This window comes from Phlebotomus papatasi, chromosome 2 (genome assembly GCF_024763615.1).
Source record: "Phlebotomus papatasi isolate M1 chromosome 2, Ppap_2.1, whole genome shotgun sequence".
NCBI classification, from domain to species: Eukaryota; Metazoa; Arthropoda; class Insecta; order Diptera; family Psychodidae; genus Phlebotomus; species Phlebotomus papatasi.
The window spans coordinates 88,829,981-88,850,149 of NC_077223.1; the positions used below are offsets into that span (position 1 = coordinate 88,829,981).

The following is a 20,169-nucleotide window of genomic DNA, read 5'->3' on the forward strand; positions in this document are numbered from 1 at the left end:
TATCCTAGTTTTACCTTCAATTAGGGTTGAAGCTTTGGATGTGTCTTCTCCATACTTACAGTTTACGGCCAAAAAAAAAAAACACATTATTAAGACAATTTGATGTATTATGATCAGGGGCATGACATTTCCTATGTTTCTCATATGTTTCTAGCGAGCCGAAAAAACTTTGGAGTTTATACGGTATTTTCTGTCATTGTGGAATGAATTAGCAAAAAATACAAATACAATCTAAAAACCAATTTAATATGGAATTGACAACCGAAAACCCCAAATTGGCAACCTACGTACTTTCGGAGATATCTGGTGAAATGTGTACGAAAATAGGGAAAAATTTACACTGAAACTGGTCGCATTCTTCAGAGCTAATATCACCCCCCTGATTATGATAGCTCAGTATGATCTTGTGGTTCTTCGTAATCATTTTGTGACCAAAAACTTCCACAATGCCCTTATAATAGACTGTAAGTAATGCCGCAGTCCTATATGAAGTTAAAGTATTACGTTGTACGAGATAATTAGTGTTATCTATGGGTCCATTTTTAGTTTCAAAACGACAATGTTGATGGACTGATCTAGGCAGTAACCACTAAACAGTCTTATCAGGATACGCTCTTGAATTTAGTCTCTGCATTCAGAAATAAACTAAGATAGTGTTGCAGGCGATACCATTAAAGATTTATATCTTATATACCCTTTATAATTCAGAAAAAATAAAGTTGAGAACCAAACCTTAACAGCAAGAACCCAAAGTGAACTGAACGAAAAGTGAACTGAACCCGCTGATCCTACAATATTTTGAAATAAGAAGCCCCGAGGATGAATTGTCCATGACATAAAATGGTTTCATTTTCATTTATGAATATCTCAATAATCACGGAAGTTCTGTCAATCTGCGTTCCAATGGTTGAGTTTTAGGAAGACATATTTTCGTTAAGTTTAGCCTAGTTTGATAGAATAATCTGGGAATGGTTCTTACTTTTACTTTTTAAGCTTGAATCCATTTAAATGAGAAATAAACACGTGTACGGTGTACTGTTCTCGAAATTTAAAACTTCGTTAGGTTTAGTCTAGGTTGTCTAGATACTTTAGTTTGCTAATCTACAAGGTTTTTTTTAGGACTAATCCTTGTATTTAGTACATTTGAAGTAAATTATAAATATACAACACTTATCAGTATTAAATGGTCTTGGACGAAATTTATTAGTGATTTTAAACTTGTTTCGTTAAGTTTCTATCCGAGACACATTTTGAGAACTAAACATTGACGCAGAAATGCAAGAATTTTTGGACTGGCTCTGTAACAATCTTTTCCTCTTTAATTTACTTGATTGATCTTTCTTCCTTTGTATTCAATTTACAATGGCCTATTTTTAGTTGAATTTCTTTTTTGATCGATTCACATGATGAATTTTAGTGTTTGGTGTGTGCAACGAGAAAGCAAGAGGCGATTGATGAAAAATATTTAAAGGATAAAAAGAAGAAATCTAAAAAGTGTTCTGCCCACGATAAATGTTGTTGGAAAATGTTTTCTCTCTTATTTGTTGATTTCAGGATTCAAACAGCAGTGGTCAACGTCCACAGTCGAGCAGTCAGGGAAAAACGTACTGGACGGCTCAAAATTAAACAAATGAAAATTAAAAGATTAAAAAAACAATGAATTTTATTCACTTCCCATTCAAAAAAAAAAGATAACACACAATTCAAGAGTGTTAAATTCTTTTTCTTACTTCCTGTATTTTTTTTTAATATTTCTCTTTTCATTAAAAATTAAAGTAAAATAAAAAATTGTGCGGATTTTCTAAATAAAATTATTTGTATTCAATCTTTGATAATGACTCTTTTTTTTAAATTAGATTAGCTTGGTTTTTTCTGGAGATACAAAGGCGAATTTAAAGATGAAAAATTTATTGTAAGCACTTTCTATGGCAGTGAGAAAAACTTTAAAAAAAATATTGATACACATTTTTAAAAAGAAATTTTAAAATAACTAAAAATATCTTTCTGTTTTATCAAAATTCAAAGTAGAAAGATAATTTGTGTGAGTAAAATGGTAAACGGTAGCTGAAAATGGGAAGACGCACTTTTGAAAGAATTTTTGAGAAAAATTTCCCTCCAAAAATGCAGAAATTTGAATAACAATACGCAAAGAATTCACCAAAAAAACGATGCAAAATGACTTACTTTTGCAGATAGGAAATAAAAGTGAGAAAATTTAAAGAATTTAACACGCTCTACATGTTACAGCAATCCCCGTATATACACCATATTATTGTAATTTTTGCTGTTTTACGAGCGGACACAATTGATTAAAAAAAAAAACAGTAAACTTTAACTATATAAAATATGCGATTAGTGGACAATTGATTTGACTTCGGTACGAAAGAAAGAGATCAGACATGAAGTAAAAGAAGTTGAGAGAGAACGCTTATAACGGAGAGTATTTAATTAATTTTTATTTAATTAAATACTAATAAAATCGAGAAGCGATTGATGAAAATATTTAGTAGAAAAGAATCACTATTGATAACATAAAAATTCATATATAGAAATGGAAGGAGAAAAAGAATGATTATTATATTAAAAAAAAAGTATAGATAAAACAAAAGATGAAGATAAATAATTTGAGGAGATAAAATTGCATTATAGCAATTTCAATTAATCCCTTTTATTGTTTTAATTTCTCTTAAATAATTATTATTTTAAACAGATATTAACTTTAATGTGCTAAAAACACTTAATTTAATAAAAAAGAAGAAAAAAAACAAAGAGAAAAAAAGAAAAATACAATTAAAGTAACTATTTAGTGGAAATAATAAAGAAAAAAAAAGAGAAAAAGTAAATCACACAATTTTACTATGGAGATGAAAATTATTGATAGTAATTGATATATAGAGAAAAATTAAATAAAAAAAATTAATGATGGAAATAAAATTTAACACATTAAGAAAAAAAAATGTATGGATATATTAGTGAAGTGAGAAGAGAAGAAAAAATAATGAAAAGATACTTGAAAAAAAAATGAACACGTTTTTTTTACTGTTTATAAAAAAAAGGTATAATAGTGAACAAAATACATTAATTAAAAAGAAAAGCAAAATAAAAAAAAAACAATTACGTGAAAAAATGGAAAGATAAAATATGTGTAACGTTTCAAAAAAAAAAAAAACTTTTTAGAGTAAACAAAAGAAAAACTGCATTTTAACTCTCTAGAATGGCAAAAGAAAAATTTAAAGCAGTGGAGAATTTAGTATGTGAGAGGAATAAGGCAAAAAGAAAAACCATACGAGATGAGAGAAATTTTTTCATTATGGAAATGGACAAGATAAAATAAACACAGAGAAAGACTTCAAGAGATTTTCTTGAATTTCAAAATAGGTTCTTGTGCATTCAGTTTTTCGATTGGTTTAGTTGACTCCGTGGTTGCAATGGATGTGGGAAAGTAAGGCACCGAAGGAACGCATTACTTAAAGATGTTTATGGGAAATTGATTTTTTTCAGCTTCAACTTGGGAAAGTTAGCAAAAAGGAGGACTTATCTCAAAATGTTTGAGATAATTCACTGCTCTTTGAGATGACTTCTAATCTTGAAGGGAAGGTTTTCAGGCTTCGCATGTCGCATACACTCTGACATCGAATACTCCATATTGGCTCCGTTATATAACCTTTCGGAGAGTCCAAGCTACTCCATTTTCCACTATTCAAAAATCGAAATTCGAAATTTGCGCTGTGGTTCTTCCATTTCGAGTTTCGATATCTTGAACCTTGACACTTCAATCGTCAACAATGTTTAACAACAGTGTGTAAACTTAAAAAAAAAAGTGCTGCAAAAAGTGAATTTTTTGTGTAATTTTGTGGAATTTTAGGATGGAAAAAGTTTGAATTGCAATTTTATTAAAATAAATGTACATTTCATGAACGTGCTCACTTCCCAGCGAGCACCGAATGCTAACCGATTTCAATTCAGCTGAAAATATTTGTATTTTCAGCTGAATTCTGCTAAGCTTTAATGAAAATTCGCGAGGAAGTGCCATTTCCATATACAGTTAGACTCTCCCAAATTCGGGCATTTGGGACCGAAATGTCAACCGAATTAGAGACAAATTCGGGCCACAAATTGTTTTAAATGCAACGATTTTTTGTTTACCTGCATACTCATATTGAGTTTATATGCTCATTGGTATTATAAATTTCATGAAAACCTCTTAATAATGCAAATTCACATCAAAACTAAGACAAATCATGACAAATCTGAGCATATTTGCTTCATTTGATAATCATAATCGAACTTGAAAAATGTCAACAAACTTTTTTCGAATTTAACTGCCGCCCGAATTATAAAGTAGCCCGATCTTAAAAGAGCCGAATTACTGAGAGTCTACTGTATTTGGTTAGGACTGTTTGTACAGCGACTGCTGCACGGTTAGCACATTTTTGCTGATGGATTCAGCACGCATATTTTTTCGGCTTGAACACGCATATTTTTTCAGCTAACTGTGCTCGCTGGGTTTCGTGTAACTCGTCGGTTTAAACTTTCGAACTTCCAACGGGTTTTTAGGTAAGTTCACTCTGATATATGTACCTTCGAATCGGTAAAGGAAAAACCTCAACCGGAGAGAGTTCTCAAATCGGGAAGGTTATTACTGAACGATAGGATTATGCCTAAGCTATTTGAAAAATTGATGCTATATCTAAACTAAATCCTATTTTGACTGTGAAAGGACTCTGACCATAAGTTTGAATTTAGCAGAGTTCGTAGAGATAAATACTACAACAGTGACTACAGTAGAGCAACTGCATCGATTTGTAAAGAAGATTCATAACGCTTTTGATCACAAAAATATTGTTCGGCAGTAATTAATTAGATATTGGTGAAGGGCATGCTAGTCAGCTCATATCACGGAGCACCAATGGTTTCCTTAGCAATATGGGCTGGAACGTTTAAAGTTTGCCAATTAACATATTTGCAGCACATGGAAAGTGTATACAGTGTAGATGTGACCGATTTGACCTAAAACATTTCCTTCCATAACATCAGCCCTAATGCAACGCCGCTTTAGAAGTTGCAGCACAATGTTTCACGTAGAATTTCCTTTCTCGTAGATAAGACGATAACACTATCCCTTCTGACACAAGGTAAGGGGGCCCAGCGTTGAGCTATTAATTAACACCCAGCTTTAGGCACTTTTTTAGCCCTCATCCGCAAGATCTGAGTGGTAAGTCCGAATTAAAGACTGGATTTTTCCACGTAAATCAATGGCGGTCGAATGAAAGTGTCAAATGCACCTCCTGATTTCACTTCCGAATATTATGCAAACAACAAAAGCTACAAGGATAATGACTTGTTTTATTTAACTAGTATTAACAAATTAACACTTTAGAAAAGGAAAAATCATTGCGTAAAAAAATTGTCCCCTAAAAAGCCCACGAAAAAGAAATAAAAACGTATTTTAGGGTTGTAGTTTGCTCAATGTTATTACTACACTCAGTCCCGACCTAATTTACTAATAAAGCATTGTAAAACGTGATTTAGTGTATTATTTTGTTAGTGAAATGTTTTGTGAATGCGATAATGGCTCAATGTTGGATTGTAATTCAGGTATTTCGCATTTTTCTGAAATTTTGACCACTCAATATAAATTGACTCCAAACTTATCTCACAGTATATGTTAGGAAAAAGTATTTAGACTAAAATCTAGTATATTTATCCCTCTTCACAAGGCATTCAGTCTTGTACATAAGGCACTCCTCAATTTTGAATAATATCGTGTAACACTTACAAGTGCAGAAAAATCCCATTTGAACGTGAGTGAAAGTGAGACGGAAGGTGGCTTCAATTCCGGAGCCCTTATGCCGGGGGTTAGCTTTCCCTACACGAAACACAGCGTTGCATATTTATTATTATTAATAAAATCTTAATCTTAGGAACTTCTTAAAAGTAAGGTATGAAAGATAGGGGTATTTGGATAGGGGATCCAGGCTATAATCCACGCTTACCTGGTCAGACGGGACATTACAAATCAGTGTTTTCATGGGGGATCTCAGTGGCGTAATAGGCAAGACAGTTGGCTCTTGGGCGGATACATCCCCAAAAAATAAAAGAAATACAGTATAATTTAGTGATTGTAATGATAAACGTATTGGAAGTCAGGTACTTCGCTAAGTTCCTTCAAATCATGATAGAAGTTAATTTGCCAGACAATATTAAGCAGAAGATGACATTAACTTTCACACAGATTTTCCAGAAAAACATGATAGTCACTTCAGAAGCCATTTCTTTGTCTGCAGCTACTGGTTTTTGGGATCCATTTGCACAACAGATAAGTGTTTTATAAGAAGCCAATTCTTTCGTTTTATTTTTTTAATAATTTCATTTCCTAGAATGAAGTAAAAAAAATTTCCCGCAAATATGTTCCGTAGAGGTAGATTCAGGAGCAGGGAACAGGTCAACATTAAAAACCCGTGAGAATTAAATAGCCGTTGTAAGCATCTCTATATAAAGTTCTCAGTTGATATGAATCATATTTTCGAAATGTTTCCCAACTTGACTACATTAAAAAAATAATATTTATAATCTGAAATAATTTATTACTTAAAAAGTTTTATTAGACGGATTTTAGATTGGAGCTTTAGCCCAGTTCCCGAAGGTTTCAAAATTCTAAATAAAAATCAATTTTACTGATTTTACTGACTTAAATGTATTAAATCATTTGCCTTTAATATCCAATTCTAAGCCAAAATTTCTTTAAAAAAAAAATTGCACTGATAATAAATAAGAGCAGTTAAGCCATATGGCTAAACCTTATACAAGCTTTAGACCTAATGCCCTAGACACACGACTTAAGCCGACAGGCGACTTAGTGGAAAATGTTGGAAATGCACTTTCACCATTATTTCTAATATTATTACGCTAAGCCGTCTATCGGCTAATCCTCATGTCTGTCAAGGCCCTAAGGTTAGCCATTTGCCATAACTTCTTTAAATTTTTATTATAGTTAAGATTTCTTGGAAAATTTTTACTTAGAGCTGTATATTAAAGATAAGTGTTCCTAGATCCAAAAAAAGCAATCAAAATAATTGCTACAGGGAGGTCCGCTTCCAAAGAAATTCTCGGGCCCAAAAAAAGCCAGCGAATTCGCTCCGATCACACAGAAAACTAGTGATAAGCCCAGATAAGCTTATGGTAGCTGAGATTCTTTACAGGTGACCTCGAAATGCGTGCAACTCGGGGTGCTTGCAACTCGGAATGCGTGAAAATTCGATTGCGAGTTGAATTTCGCAATCAAAATTCAAAATTTGGGCCCGATCTGACGAGGTCGGATTTCACCTAGGACCACAAAAGCTGAGTGTAAAGAATCTCAGATAAAATGCCTACTCATAGGAGGTCTTCGGACTAAGTTACGGAAACGCCGTGATGTATGCAATTCAAAACATTTTCGGCGCCAATTTTTCTGCCTATTTTCAGGGCCAACGGTTCATAAAAAATGCATTTCAAATTTGCCACGTGAAAAATATTTGCATACATTTAGGGACATTTCAAAAATTATTTTATAAATAAGCTCCTAATAGTAGGCAATTTATATCAAATTCTTTCAATCCATTTTCACTTAAGCCGGAACTACCTGTGTTTATAATTTTGAGTCTTTCGAGAACTGGGTTAAACCTGTAGTCTGAAAGCCGCATAAGGATAAAATATTTGGTGAATATATTTCCTTTTAAAAAACTATCAGCACCTGATATGCTCGCCAAAGTGAAAATTTCCAGGGAGTTAAAAGGCATTTTCCTATTTATTGTGACTCTTCGTCAAGTCCTTTATTGAGTAGTTAATTAACAAATATATTTATACTATAAATGGGTTACGTGGAGTGCAGGAGATTGTTGAAGGCAGCATATGAGGATTCAAGATCAAAAAGAAGTTGCCTCACTTGAGCCTCGGATAACTCATCGGATGCCTGCATAGCATTGAGCGTGCTGAGCCATCCGGACACCTTCACGCGTCCCTCAAAGTCCTCCGGAATGAGCGATAGCCGGGACATGGTATCCACCAGATCTCTCAATTCCGGATGTAGTTCATCCATTGCCTTGATCTCCAGCCTGAGCTTATCCATGAGCGTGATGAAGAGCGAGACAATGTCTGCGATGCATTTGCTGGTATTCCCCTTGTCGTCCTTAATTGTAATCGGACGGTCCTCCTTGATACGCTCCAGAGCAGCTGGACAGTCCAGTCGGAACTTTTTCACGAAAGCTTCTACATTGGGAAATTCAGCTCCTTGAATCTGCTTGAAGGCCACCTTGTACTGAACCAGGAATTTACTGCATGAGGCTGTGTACTCTTGCGGAGTGATACAGTCCCAAATGTATGCCTTCTCCAGGTTCTGCAGTGTATTTATCACGGCGTAAAGTTCTGCCATATTATCGTGTTTCTCACGTTCTCGAGCATTTCTGTACACCTTCACTTCCTCATACAATTCCGGTCGATTGTCCTGCATCGCGACTGTGTTCAAATTCACCTGGAATTTATGAGATTTCAGTAGAATTAGCTAATGCTCCTCCTGCCACTTAATCCTCCTCCCATAACTTACTATGTTGCTCAGAGGTTGGAAATGCAGAAAATCACAGAAAATTTACTCCAAAATCAATCTTTGTTTTCAGTTTATGATTCCACTTGACAGCTGACTCATTCATGCCGAAAAGCTCAATTCGGAACTTGAGAGCTTTCCGGAAAGCTTTTTGCGCGGAATATTTGAAAATGCTACAAGTTAACGGTCGTTAGCATGAGGTTCATGGGGTTCAAGGTGATGAAGGTATTTATTTATATTGATTTTTGGTTCGCAATTGAAGATCCTTGATCGTTCACTTGATATTCTGAGTTAGCTCAATTGCCCACGAGGCACCTTTCGAGGTCTTCAACAATTTTCGCCAGACTTCCACGACTTCCACTCATCAAGTAGCAAAATTTGAGGGATTTCAAAGGGGTAATCATTGAGTAATAAGTGTATTGAATATAGAATTTTCTTAGATAATCCCCATACAACATTTTAATTATTAATTAGCAGATTTTCAAAACATTTTACTTTGTGTAAAACAGTTTAAACTCATTGATATCATTTGGAATTCTGAGTACCCTAAAGAAAATATTGATACTCTAGGAAAACTATTTTTTGACTATTTAGAATTGACAAAAGCCTGATCCTTTTGGATGCTTTCAAACTAAGGGAAGGCTTTCAGTCATATCAGGCATGGATCAGAGTCATTAATCTTCTAAGGACGATTGGGTCACCGGTCACTACAAAAATGAAATTTTCAAGGGGTGAATAAGTGTCTCACAGAGTGAACCGTGAGCAGCGATCGGCAAAATTGTGCCAGTCCGGAGTTAAAAATCGACAGATCGGCATGACAATTAGGTAAAATCGGTTCGATATTATCGAAGAATCGGCAGATTTAAATATCAGTTCGCTCTTCTGCAGTATAGCGTTCGTTTAAACTCGTGTAACATCATAAATTTCATACAGACAGTTGATAAATTTTAATGTATCGTACTAGAAAAACTAATTTTTCCGTTGGATTTCTATGGAAAGTTTTTAGAATTGGCAGACCGGCACGAGATCAGCACAAATTGTGCACACAAAATTGTTCCGATCGGCACAATTTTTACAAAAGATCGGCAGATCAGCACTCGAATGAACCGTGAACGGTACAGTTATCTACCCATTGGAAATTTTTCTTACGGTCATTTAAAGTTGTGTATTGGTCTAAAAAGTTAGAAAAGGTGATTTTTTCTGACCCCCGATTTTTGATCCTCTCATGATTAAAGGGTTAATGGAATATGGAAGGAATATGAAGTATTCGAAGTCAGAATGTATACGAAGCCTGAAAAGGTATTTAAATCTAGGATACCTTGCTTAGGCAGTAGCCAGCGATTAATTCTTAGTCTAAAATATTTTTGATTAAAAGTCGTGAAAATGGTTCGCTGGATATTTTTCGATCTTGAAAATGCTAAGCCACTTCTTAAGGAACGACAAGAAGTGTGACGAGCCAATTAACTGATGAAGTATTTTTCTCCATTTCAACGGACAAAATAGATTAAATAAAATCTCTTTCTTTTCATCATCCCAGAATCTAAAAAAAGGCAACGATTTTCACAATTTCTTGATACATAAAAATCATAAAAATAGATTTGCTGGATTCAACTTTTGGGTGCTTTTTTCTAATGTTTTAACGTGAAATAGAGTTAATTTAAACAGTAAATTAACGTTCAAGCCAAATGTCCATGACTTTGGTGGTCTCATTTTTGGATGAACGGTGGAATAAAGTTATTCGTATCTATCAATAGATTTTTCCAGAAATACATGATTGCAAATTTATGTGATTGAGATGAGATTTGTTTGTAATAAAATGAAATATCCTCCATAATCGACTTCAATAAGTCGTATTTTGTGTAATAAGTAGCGCTTTTTTAGCATCCTGGAAACATTAGGTGGAGCTATCACTTATGGATTTGAACACTTATAGATAGCTTACAGAAATCTTAAATTTGTGATATAGTTATTTTTTAAAGTTTAAAATTTTTTTAAAGGGTAGAACTTGAAGATTTCTGTAAGTTGTCTTATTAGTCTATAACGTTTATAAGGAACGACTCCACTCTTATGTCTTAACATTCACATTACTGATCCATGTTTTATTAAAGAGAAGTTCTAGCTAGTTTATGGTAGTTCAGGATAATAAAGAATCGATTTAAAGCCGCACAATCTCGCTAATTCGAACGAAGAAATTGATAAATTGTTGTATAATGCAAAGCACTATTCTACGTTTTCATATACGAAAGAAAATTTAAACCTTTAACTCTAGAATAACTTTAATCTGTAGTACAAATAAAAGTTTTTTCACATTTTCAACCTTAATATAGGGCAAGTGCTCATAATTTTGGGAAGGGTTCTTATAAGCATCAATGTTCTAAGTTTGAAGTGCGATATTTTCAATACAAATAGATTTTTTGTTATTCTCTTTTCAGAAGGGTTGTTTAGAAACTTGGAAAGCTATTTATCGTCTTTGCTTTTCCTAAAATTAGTGTTAATACGTTTAAAAATGAATTGGAATGTAAAGGTAAGTTTGACTCTGATTTTGGACACCTTGGCTCTAAATTCGGACACCTTGCTTATAAATTTGGACAGCTAATCTGCCTCAATAGGATGCCCATTGTTCTCCATTTGAAGAACCTATTTTACCAAGTCTTCTCCTTATTTGTGTAATGACCTCTACACACTAGTGCAATTTGTGCCCATATTGAAGAGTTTTCCTTCACAAGTGTAAGGAATTTGCTTCAATATAGACATAAATTGCTCTAGTGTGTAGAGGCCATAAGGGAATCGTAGACTGTCATAAGTAGCCTGAAAACTTTCCATATCACTCATTAACCCATTCAGTCAATGTACCAGAAATACTTGAGATAGAGTGTTCATATTTTGGGATTAGTTTCCAACAGATTAATATATGAATCTTTTGAAAAGAAACAATTTTACCTATTATGGGTTAGCGGGGAGCCGCCTTCAAACACGTGTCTTAACGGTCACTGAATTTAAATTCTGTACATTAATTCATTACAAACTCTATTGATTTAGACAGAGTAACTATCCAAGAAAAAAAATTGGCAACTAGAATTCAAATCTGGAAAGAGATTTTAAGAGAGATTTTAAGCAAAAATTTTGCATGACGAAGCGAGAAAATAACAACAAAATGTATTTCCATCTCTGTCGGGCTATTTTCTCCAAATAATTGAAGGACTAAAGTAACTAAAAATCCATTCCTGACAGAAATTCGAATATCAATTGAATTGGAATAAATAATTTAAAATCACTCAATTTGCGTATGATGTATAATACCATGGTAAGGAATGGGTTAAAGTGAGGTGATTTCGGTACTCTAAGTACGCGGAAGAGACGAGTGGATCATATTAAAAAATAATAGAAAGGTTATAATATTTGATTAATTCGTTTATCGATTTAATTAATTTGGAAGGTACGTTTTGATCGCAACATGGTCCACTTTAAAGCAAATTCTTCTTCTAACCAGGTATTTTTAGCTTTTTAATAAAGAGTAGTAATTTTTATCTGTCTCTCTGTAGGGGTACAGTATCAAATTTCAGCCAGCTTTCAATTTCGGCCACTTACATTTTTAGTTTTTCTATACTCTAGTCTAGAGACTATACAATGCAAAAAATAATGTCTCTTTGACGAACCAGATGATGGGAAAAAGAATTTGGAAAAATTCCAAAGAAATATTACTCAAAGTTGTGCATATATTTTTAGTCATTTGAAAATGGTATTATAAGAATGATTTTAGAGAAAACAAAGATGATAAACTACAAAGTTCCAAGCAACATTTCAAGATTTAATTTGTATTATAAATATTACATTTAAAACTTAAGACTTTGATGCTTTGCCACAATTTGGTACAGTTACCATACTAGAAAAACGGAAAAATGATTTTTAAAAATACTAGAATTATTTTTAATTGAAAATTCCTGATATTTTAATTTCATTGCTACAAGTAAATTACAATGAAATTGAAATTCTTCAAGAGTAAAGCGATTTAAGTTGGACAATTCGCCGGTACAACTTGCACATGATTTTTTTCTTAATAAATACAGTACAAAATTTGTTTTTAAGCACAAGAAACCAAATTATAAAACTAAAGCATTAAAAATATATAAATAAAAATGAAGTACTAAATTTATCAAGAAAAAAAGCCCTCTTCCAACTTGTACCATTGTCCAACTTGTATCATGGTCCAACTTGTACCACTTTACCCTATATAGACATTCTAAACTTCAATCCTTAAGTAACATTTGTCACAAACTTTTTCCGCTGCAGACCCCTTTTCAGGTGAGCTTTTTTGCACGTTCTTTTGGCGGGTCAAAATCTCAATATATCTCTGAAATTGCGGAGGCAAATAAATGGCTGGCAAAAGTGGCCGTCCATGAGATGAAATCTCTGGGTTAGTGGTGTGCGATTTTCTTTGATCACTTCTCACCCAAGTGTCTGTCCCAAGCACGCCGTTTATGGAAGTTTATTTCCGATTTGGCGGGGAAATAATTTCCGACGCGCGGCGAAGATTGAGTGGAAAAAAAAGCTGCCCAGAGTTGATGGTCGATTGGAGAAATAAAATATTCATTTGTATGTTGTTTACAGAAGCAAGTGATTTTTTATATAAATGTATTTTTTCCATTTATTTCCGCTATCATTTAATATGCCTTAAAACTCAAAAATATGGACGGAAAGGAAGCATGAGGTGGTGAGGGAGGGAAAGCTCTGACCTTCCGGTAAATTCTCGCCACACGTTCAGGCTATTTTTAGTTCATCTCCTTTATTGTTTTGTTTACAATGGGCATCTCGAAGAAAAAAGCTCCGGAAGATATTTTTACACTAGCTGGAGTTTTTCCGCAATTTCCATTTGCTTCTGTTGCGTAGCGATGGAAAAACATACAAGACAAATTAACAGTTTCTAAGAATATCTTTTGATTGATAACTATTTATCTTGCGAGTTTATTTTTTTATTAGTTTTCAGCATGATATTCTATTCGGGACCTTTTAATAGCATAATTGTACTTAAGTGCTGTGAGTGTAGCAGACAATGAAGGAATTATTTTTAAAAAAAATAAAGAAATCTTCGAATACAAAGTATTCCATTATTTTAGAGAATAATGGCCAGCGAACAATAACTTTTGTTTGTAAACATATTTTCAAAATTTTCCATGAGAATGAGCGAGATGACTAGATCTATGTTTCATTCACTCTCATTGAAATGTCAAGAACATGTTTAGTAAACAAAAGTTATTATGCGTTGGGCATAATAAATGTTTTGGTATCTAATAAAAAAAAATTGGGAAATATATTTTTAAATTGTCTGAAAGGCATTTTAAGAGACTCTAAATTTATAATAAAACAATTGTTTTTCCAAAAATCTATTACCGAAATTTTATAGTTTATGAAATTCTATTAAAATTTAATCAAATAAATTTTTTTATGACCTGAAAAGTGAAATAATTATAAACTTCTAGTAATATAAATTAGATTTTACTACAATTTTATAGTATTCTAGTATGTATTCAGAGCTTTTCGATGTTCGACACTCCAATATTTGTGTGACAGCTGTCAAACACACACGAGAAATGTCAAAAATCTCCCTTTTTGGGATAAATCTAAAAATAGTTAAAATTTATTTATAGTGGGAGGTGGGGCTACATTGAGCGGTTTTTTTTATTCGCATATTTCTAAAGGAAGTTGGTCCTAGCCATAATTGAATTTAGAAGTTTAATTTGCGCAATTTAGCCAATATAGCTCAATATAGTCCCACCTCCTTTTCAGTATTAGAAGTTCAGTATTTTTAATAAATATGCAACAGGTATCCCTTATGTGAATAAGTACTCAAGGTAGGCTGAATTTCTGGTTCCCTGGATAACCTATAGGCTCTTAAGTGTTCCCGTGGGTCCCTTAAATTTCCATAGATTATCAAGAATTTTACTGTTGGCCCTGTGTATCAACCTTTGTCCTAATTTAACATAATTAATAACTCTTGAGAAACAGGATTAGGTATATAGGTCAAAAAATATCTTTATTATTTTTTATAGTCCTAAATTACATCAAAAATAAATAAACCTTTATATTTCACCTTTATTTATTCATACTTCTTGTTGATTTATTGTGGCTTACTAACCCTTTCTAAATTTTATTGTTAATTTCCATGAGTTCTTAAGGCTTTATCAGTGTTGGCAAATTTTCAGTAAGTTCCTAAAGATTTCCCGAATCCCCACGGAGTCTTTGTTGGTTTTAAAGTTTCCTGTCAGTTTCCACTCTGTCTAGTGATCTTCAAAATAGAGATTTATGGTGCTACTTCCTTGAAAAAAATGATAATTTTTCTCCTGAACATTTTTAGCGCTTCACTGTTCTCAAGGGCTTCTGCATTATCGACATTTCTTTGTATTGGTTCCTATCGAGATTGTTGGCCCTTCCCCAGTCCTCGTTGTGTTCCAAAATTACCAAACAGTTGTGACAGGAACCTACACAAAGAAAAGTCGATTATGTAGAAGCACTTGAGAACAGTAAAGTGCTAAAAAATGTTCATTTTTAATTGATTGATTTAGTGTTTAACAAAATCTGTTAATAGCGAATTAAAATCCTATGGGAGTCTTATACGGGCTTCAGATTCAGATCTGAGTTACCCACATGGCTTAACTGCTCTAATTTCTTAGCAATCAAGATTTTTTAGAAACTTTTTATTTAGGATTGGATCTTCACTGGGTGCTATTCCCATTGAAAAATGAACATTTTTTTAGCACTTTACTATTCTCAAGTGCTTCTGCATTATCTACTTTTTGTGATGATTCCTGTCTTTATTGGTTTGCCTAATCCTCGGCGTGTTCTAAACCCACCAAACAGATGAGACCGGAATCAAAACAAAGAAGAGACGGTTGTGTAGTAGCACTTAAGGGTAAAGTGCCAAAAAGGATATATTCATTTTTCATTAGAATAGAAATATTATTGAGGACAAATGATTTATTTTAGATTCTGAAAAAAGAAATAAAATTGGTTATTACAATAGGATTTTGAGCTTTTCGTGAACTGGGCTAAAAATCTAGTCTGTATATCGCTTTAGGCCTGAAGACAAGCTCCCTGTGATATCCCAGAGAATTAAGGAGACCGGTCATCAAATTAGTTAGGCAATGACTTTTTCTCTTTGCCTACAATTTATATCAAACATGATTGAATCAAACTGATAAATATTTTAATGAAGAGGAGGGATTTAATTATTCTGAATAAATAAGTAGAGGAAAGTGGGGCACCTTTGAATTGGGGCTCTTTTGAAATTGAGTTTTTTCTCCTATTTATTTACAAATGTAACTGAACCTTACTATCTTGTAATTTGTATTTTGTTGTAAATATTTTGTTGTGTAGGGGAAAGCTCGCTACCTTCGGACGATTTATGCTTCGCACAAATCATTTTTTTTCAATGTGTTATAAATGAATTTGCCCCATTATAATATTATATTTCAATAGCTAGTGCAATGCCTTATACTTTCAGAAAAGAGCTATGAGTGAAATCCATAAGGAACATAGAGAAAAAATTGAATTGTCCGAAGCTTGAATGGTCCTAAGGTAGCGCGCTTTCTCCTAGTTTAGTTCCATATAAAAATAGGTGAAAAAAGACCAATTTCAAAGGTGTTGCACTCCTTCCTACTTCGCAAAATATTCTTTCTAAGGAGAACTATAATACCCTACTGTCTAATTCTACCCCTGACTAATATTGCCCCGGTCTCCCCTATCTACTTTCTCAGGCTTCCAGGATAGACTGGTTCGAGTTCCCTGCAATGTTTTATTTCTTGGAAATTTGAGTCTCTTCCTAACGTCATGAGTTCTTAAGTTAAATTTATCTCAAGTTTATCAGAGATTGTAAAATATTTTTAAAAATTCTGCTAATCTCAAATCGTGAATCATGCGACTGATCAAATGGGCAGATTTGCGAAGGCGCCCTGTTCCATCCTTCCCGCAGCTCAATCCACCAAACGCACTTTTCAGGGCCCCAGTAGTGCGACGCGGAACCGCAAAAGTTCCCCTGGCTGTCAGCCAAGGATATTAGCTTTCGATCGGGACGCGAATACTTAATTCGCTGTCGGTGGGAAAAGTGACTCTCGCTGTCGATCGAGCGCCCACCAATCACCATACAATTAGCACAGAAATATGAGATAATGGGAAGGAATTTCATGATCAATGGCAATGCCAGCATGTTGGTTGTGACTTGAATTGGGTCTCGTGCTAATATTTTGTCACATGAATGATTCTGTGGTTGGTGACGAGGGGAGAAATTTTCAAGTACAGAAATGCTAATTAGATAACAAATCCAAATGGAGGCTTTCCTTGTTTCAATCTCTCGCACTTGACCTTATCATCATTCACAGAGATCGGATTGTATTTCCTCAACAACACTTCATATACTCTCGCCATACACAGCAATTTAATTGCACTCTTTATATGACAGATAAATCTTGACGTGTCCTTCCTCTACTTACTCACTTCTCCACCACATTAAATGCCTTTTCAACTTTTAATGTATACATAGCATATCTCTCTCGCCTCTTCATAGCACACCATAAATTCTTCTCTAGTGACACTCAAGAACTTCTACTTGAGGCACTTGAGGCTGCTCCAGCAAATCGACACAGCGATCGTGATTGTGCGGGCATTTATTGAAAAGTTATTAATTACAGCATCATTCTGTGAGAAGAGATCCATCTGGACTGACCATGACAGAGTGCAACAGCAAAAAATGACCCCGATTTCTTCAGCAACAACTCCACACCAGAATATTATCCTCCATCTCAGAATTGCATTTTCTGCAAACTCATACACTTTCCCAAAGTCAAGGATCGTTTTTTTTATCTGGTCCATGAGAACCAATTTGTAGGGATGGTGGAAGTCAAGATTTCGCTAGAGATAGGAACTTTGACGGGAGGAGGCCTAAATATTCTTTTGATCCTGAAGGACGTACTTGAAAGAACAAACAAGCTTTTGGCTTAGCCATGAAATTTTGGAAGGTCGTAGATCATTCAACTTTGTACTCCTTTCATATCTCCAATGAGCTTCTGTTGGATTAAACTCAGCTGCGTGAGAAGTAGCTAGACGGATAAGTGTGAATCGCTTAAGATCGTGAAATATAAAGGTTTATTTATTTTTGATTTAATTTAAGACTATAAAAAATAATTAAGATATTTTGTGACCTTTATACCTAATACTGTTTCTCTAGAGTTCTTAATTATCATAAATTAGGACGAAGACTATAAAGATGGCAAAAAAATGTTTGTCACCGAAACAAACGTGTCTATAATGCCTTTCAAGGTTTAACCCTTTAAGGACGATTGGGTCACCCGTGACCCATAGAGAAAATAATTTTTCCTGACTACCTGAAGTTATTTCTTTCTAATGTTTGTACATAATCAAGAAGTAGAAAGATGTAGGAATCTAGGATATTTTTTGCAAATCTCCAGCTATTTGCTATATAAAAAAATATTTGAGCTCAAAAATCACGAATTTTGAAATTTTCACGTTGGTGCTTGAATTTTAATATTTTTATTTCTAATTTTTTTAAGCAAAAACCTCTTGGGACTAGAAAATAATAACTATACATAATATTTCTCAACAAAGTAAAAATTGTAGTTTATTGGTATTTTCAGGAAAGCTTCATAATTTTCATGGGTCATATATGACCCAATCGTCCTAAAAGGTAAAAAACACCGAATTTGTCTCTAGTTGATTTTCGAAGATTTGAGGTTAGCCCAAAAAAATCGTTTTGTATTCTTGGGTACTCAGAGTCCTAAAAAAGGTGAAAAAGCCAAAGAAAATATTTTTAGACGATTTAATATTATAATAAATATTTATAAATACAGTACGTCTCCGATACAGTCTACTTCTAAAAATTAAAACACCGTGTAAAAATACCAAATTTATTGTCAAATTTTTAAACTATTGTTGTTAAGTAAGAACTTTAGACAATTTTTTAGGAGTGAAAGTAACTATAACAATAACTTAGAATATTGAAGATATGAATCTAATGCGTTGATTCTATTGCAATTTAAATTTAAAAAATAACTCTATTGATTCTGGATTTTAAAATTTAGACTTGTCACATTTTGCCCCAAGCTCCCTTAACTGAATGAATTCACTTCAATCAGAATTAAAAGTTATAAAAATTGAGTTTAATCCATTAATATACATGTTTATTGACTGCTTTTGAAATATCTTAATTAAGTAAATTCTGTAACTTTCTTCGAAGTAAATAATGCTATATAGATTGTTAACATTAGTGAAAGTATAATTTCAGCAAATTTTCTTCAGTCAGTCTATCAGTCGATCATTCAAAGTCAATCTGCTAATACTTAGTGCAAAATGCTTAATATATAAGCTATATAAGATATGTAAATTAGTGCAAAATTATGTATGTAAGATTTTGTGATAAGAATTGTTTGTAGCTTTCATGATGTTAACAATACCTTGTTATAATTTATTGTTCAAACTCAAATAGCGAGTAATAAGAACATTAGATAGTTCTTCAATTTTGTGATAGTTTTCAGTATCCTTATCATTTTATTTAAAATCTACTGGATTTTCTTAGATGCATCTTATTTCTTGGGATAATAGAGATGTCTCTTTATGTACGAGCATATGGGAGCGTAGGGTTGATCAGGTTAACAAATATTTCTTGTTCGATTTTTTCATACTAATCCTTTGGATGTATGTTAATATTGATTTTTCTTCTCAATAGGAGGAAGTGGGGTACCTTTGAATTGAAGAAGAACCTTTAAAATAGGCCTTTTCTCCTATTTTTAAATAAAACTGAACCGTAATATAATTTAGCTTATCGTATTTTAGCTTCACAACAAGTACCCACTTTTCCCTATATTGTGAGAAGTACATAATATTGTGATGATTATTAGTTCTAACTTCTGTTGCATTATTTCATTCGAATTTCTATTCGTGTTTGTAAGATCTTTCTTAACCTCGAGCATCAGGTCGAGCGTTCTGAGAAGTCTTATTTATTTAATTTATAGGATTTAGTGACTGTTCTCTTCTGCGAATTTGGCTGATTTTTTTACAATTTAAGTTTTCTCATAATATTGAAAAATCTATTAATTATTTATTAATAAAAAAAAAGAGATGGCAAAACGTCCCAGCTACTTTTAAAACATATTCGAAAATAAAAGAAATATAGGGGAAAGCGCGTAATCTTTACACATTTTATGCTTCGAATAATTCTTTTTTTTTTTAATGTGTTTTAAATGAATTTGGCCCATTGTAATTATTATATATTTTATTAGCAGGTCCAATGCCTCAAATTTTCAGATAAAGTTATGGGTGAAATCCATAAGGAGCATAAAGAAAAAATGGATTTGTCCGAAGCTTGAGTCGTCCGAAGGTAGCACGTTTTCCCCTATAGGGGGAGAAGGGTTAGGGGAATGTAGGCATGGTTCGCACAGAGTGAACCTTCAAACGATGCGAATTTTCTCTTTGTTTGCAAACAGCTTACCTACCATTTCTCATCTCGTTTCATGAGCTTAATAATGATCTATCTAATGGCTAAGAAATGACGAACTAGCTCTTTGCAAACAAAGAGAAAATTTGCG

The 20,169-nt window shown here is 33.3% G+C and overlaps 2 protein-coding genes across 11 annotated transcripts in view; one reads left to right on the plus strand and one right to left on the minus strand.

The window, feature by feature from the left end:
* Positions 1-3,353, plus strand: part of LOC129804879 (protein lingerer) — a 59,109-nt gene extending 55,756 nt beyond the window's left edge. For all 10 annotated transcript variants that reach the window (XM_055852548.1, XM_055852551.1, XM_055852557.1 and 7 more), the window contains one exon: positions 1,555-3,353. In XM_055852548.1, coding sequence (XP_055708523.1) covers positions 1,555-1,626 — 72 coding nt within the window. In that variant the 3' untranslated portion in view covers positions 1,627-3,353. The remainder of the gene's footprint in view (positions 1-1,554) is intronic.
* A 4,424-nt stretch (positions 3,354-7,777) lies between these two features.
* LOC129804941 (vacuolar protein sorting-associated protein 28 homolog) lies at positions 7,778-8,599 on the minus strand. Its single transcript, XM_055852732.1, has 2 exons — positions 8,582-8,599; positions 7,778-8,509 (listed from the first exon to the last, which is right to left on the minus strand). Exon 2 carries the CDS (start codon positions 8,486-8,488, stop codon positions 7,856-7,858), a length of 633 nt encoding a protein of 210 aa, XP_055708707.1. The 5' UTR covers positions 8,489-8,509; positions 8,582-8,599; the 3' UTR covers positions 7,778-7,855.
* Between the last annotated feature and the right edge of the window lie 11,570 nt (positions 8,600-20,169).